We start from the raw sequence: 2,926 nt of genomic DNA on the forward strand, positions 1-2,926 counted from the left end.
TATATTCCAGGATCACTAAGGTGATCTTTCTAGCTTTAACATTCTATCATTCTATGATTCCATAATAATTATCTTTCACCTCTTCCATTTCTTACCCCAACTCCTTGTTTTCATAAAGTATTTTCTTCTGCTCAAGACCTTTCAGGGTAGTCTCATAGATGTGGCTATTCCTTGTTTCACATTTTGTCATGCTGGCTTGGGTAAATCTAATTGTCCCCAGGACTCCCCCAAATTCTGAATTTGATCTTATTGAAATAACAATGACCTTCTACTAAGGAGCCTTCCTAAGGCCTCCTTCATGTCCTTGTTCCTCAGACTGTAAATAAAGGGATTCAGCATGGGAGTCACCACAGCATACATCACAGCTGCCAATCTATCTTTTCCAGCTGAGTCAGCCTCAAAGGGAATGAAATATACGCCAATGGCAGCCACATAGAACAGGCAAACGGCAGTGAGGTGGGAGCCACAGGTGGAGAATGCTTTACATTTTCCCTTCACTGAAGGGACACGGAGTATGGTGGTCACAATGCGGACATAGGAAACAAGAATCATCAGGGGGATCAGGATAGTTAAGGCCCCACCCCAGTACATCAGCACATACTGGTTGGCATAAGGTTGGGAGCAGGAGAGCTTCATCAAAGGGAGGAGCTCACAGAAGAAATGGGGAATAGTGTTAGAATCACAGAAGGGTAATTGAACTAGAAGGATGGTATGAGTCAAGGAATATAAGTGAGCCAGGACCAATGATCCAGCCACCAGCAGGAAACAGCATTGGGGGCTCATTCGAATAGTATAGTGGAGAGGGTGGCAGATAGCTACAAGTCTGTCATATGCCATAACCCCTAGGAGGAAGACATCCAACCCAATGAACCACAAGAAAAAGAAGATCTGGGCAAGACACCCACTATAAGGGATAGTTTGGCTCTGAGTCTGAATGTTGAACAACATCTTTGGCACTGTGGTAGAAGACAAACACACATCAGTGAAAGAGAAGTTGGCCAGAAAGAAATACATAGGAGCGTGGAGATGGGAGTCAGAGCAGATAGCCAATATGATGAGAAGGTTCCCCACTACTGTAACAAGGTATATGGCCAGGAATAGGCCAAAGAGAATCAGCTCTTGCTCCAAATTCTGAGAGAGCCCGAGGAGGAGAAATTCAGAGACTCTTGTCTGGTTTCCTCTGTCCATTTTTTCTGCTGTAACTGAGGAAAGGAGAGGCAGGACATCAGTTGACGATTTGACAACAGTTCACATTTATCAAGAATCAAGATGAACCTTAAAATACAAAATGCTAGAATACAGAATGTTTCTAGGGGAAGAACCATTGAACATGGAACGTAAAATATAAGATGGAATGTTAGAGCTGGAGAGAATGTTAGAGAGTTGAACATAGAATATTAGAGCTATAAATGATTAAAAATAGAACATTGGAGCTAGAAAACACTCTAGAACATAAAATATCAGAGCTAGAAAGGAGGGACCATAGAGAACATTTACTACAACTCCTAAACTTTATCCTTCCACCATTTGTTCCCAAAGCAAGAAGTTTACATTAATTTTCTACTGAGAATGAAATAACAATTTCATGAACACCTGCTATTAATAATAGTTGGTACTGGCAGAGAACTTAAAAGTTACAAAACACTTTACATCCATTCTTTCATTACTATCTCACAACTACTTTTTGAGGTAAGTAGGTAATGTTCTTATGATCAATCCCATTTTATATGTAAAGAAAGTGAGGTATATAGAGGTAAAGTGACCTTCACAAGGTCACACAGCTTACAAGAGGCAAAGCTGGTACTAGAGTCTATGTCTTTGTAGGACAGATGGACAATCTAGTGCTTTGCACAAAACCTTACTGCATCCAGTCAACAAATGCATCAGTCAGTCAGTCAATCAGCAAGTGTTTATTAAAGACCTGTTATGTACCAGGAACTGTGCTAGGTATGGAGGATACAAAGACCATAAAGAAATAATCCGTGACCATAGGATGCTCACATTCTGTCAACAGAGACAGCATGTAGATATCTACATATGTAGGTGTATATATATACATATGTATCTATATCTATATATATCTATATATCTATATCTATATATAAAATAAATCCAAGGTAATTGAGGAGCAGCTAGCAGCTAGGGGACGGGGAATCTGGAAGTCATGTTTAATCTGAGCTTTGAAGAAAACTCAGAAGTTCTAAGAGGTAAAGGTGAGGAAGGAATGCATTCTAAGTGTATAGACTATGGATAGTCTGTTGAAGGGCTCCATTCTATCTGTATCTTTCTTGGCCCACTTAGGAGATTACTCTGCACATACCACATATTTAATAATTGTTGAATTAGTATCTTTAGTTTTTAAAGAAATAAAGATGATACATGAACATGGAATCACAGAATTATACCTGCCTTGGGACATGTCTATTTGATGTAGAGGATGTTGGCATTTATTTCATTAGAATCAGAATACTTGGGGTTGAATCTTGTCTCCACCATCTACCAGATTCATGACCTTGGCTAAGTAATTTCCTTTTTTGATAGCTCATTTTCTTACCCATAATATGAGGGGAAAAGCATTCTTCCTAATATATAACAGGTTTTTTATGAGGATTAAATGAGATAATGTGTATGAAGTGCTTTGAAATCTAGGTGCTAGACAAATCTAAGTTACTGCTATTATGATTTCCAGCTGGAAAGGATACATTATTTTCTTTATGCTCTTCCTGATAGGTGGTCATCTAGAGGGTTCTAGATTCTGTTTAAAGACTTCCAAAAGCAGACCATTTCACTTTTAGACAGCTCTGCTTGTTAGAAATTTCAAAATTATTTTCTTTAAGTTTTAATGAATCCAAAATATGCTTCCCTGAAACATCGTTCTCATGTCTTCCCTGTGAGTACAAGAAGAATAAATTGACTCCTTCCCCAT

The 2,926-nt window shown here is 38.7% G+C and overlaps 1 protein-coding gene across 1 annotated transcript; it reads right to left on the reverse strand.

Annotated features, from left to right (window-relative positions):
- Positions 1-246: 246 nt before the first annotated feature.
- Positions 247-1,194, reverse strand: LOC118842192 (olfactory receptor 1G1-like). The gene has a single exon (XM_036749798.1). It carries the CDS (start codon positions 1,186-1,188, stop codon positions 247-249), a length of 942 nt encoding a protein of 313 aa, XP_036605693.1. The 5' UTR covers positions 1,189-1,194.
- Positions 1,195-2,926: the final 1,732 nt, after the last annotated feature.

The sequence above is a fragment of the Trichosurus vulpecula genome, chromosome 3, assembly GCF_011100635.1.
Source record: "Trichosurus vulpecula isolate mTriVul1 chromosome 3, mTriVul1.pri, whole genome shotgun sequence".
Classification (NCBI taxonomy): domain Eukaryota; kingdom Metazoa; phylum Chordata; class Mammalia; order Diprotodontia; family Phalangeridae; genus Trichosurus; species Trichosurus vulpecula.

What these genes read in the sequence shown, in the direction of transcription:
- LOC118842192 (XM_036749798.1), bottom strand. Translation starts at nt 1,188, where the DNA reads ATGGACAGAGGAAACCAGACAAGAGTCTCTGAATTTCTCCTCCTCGGG.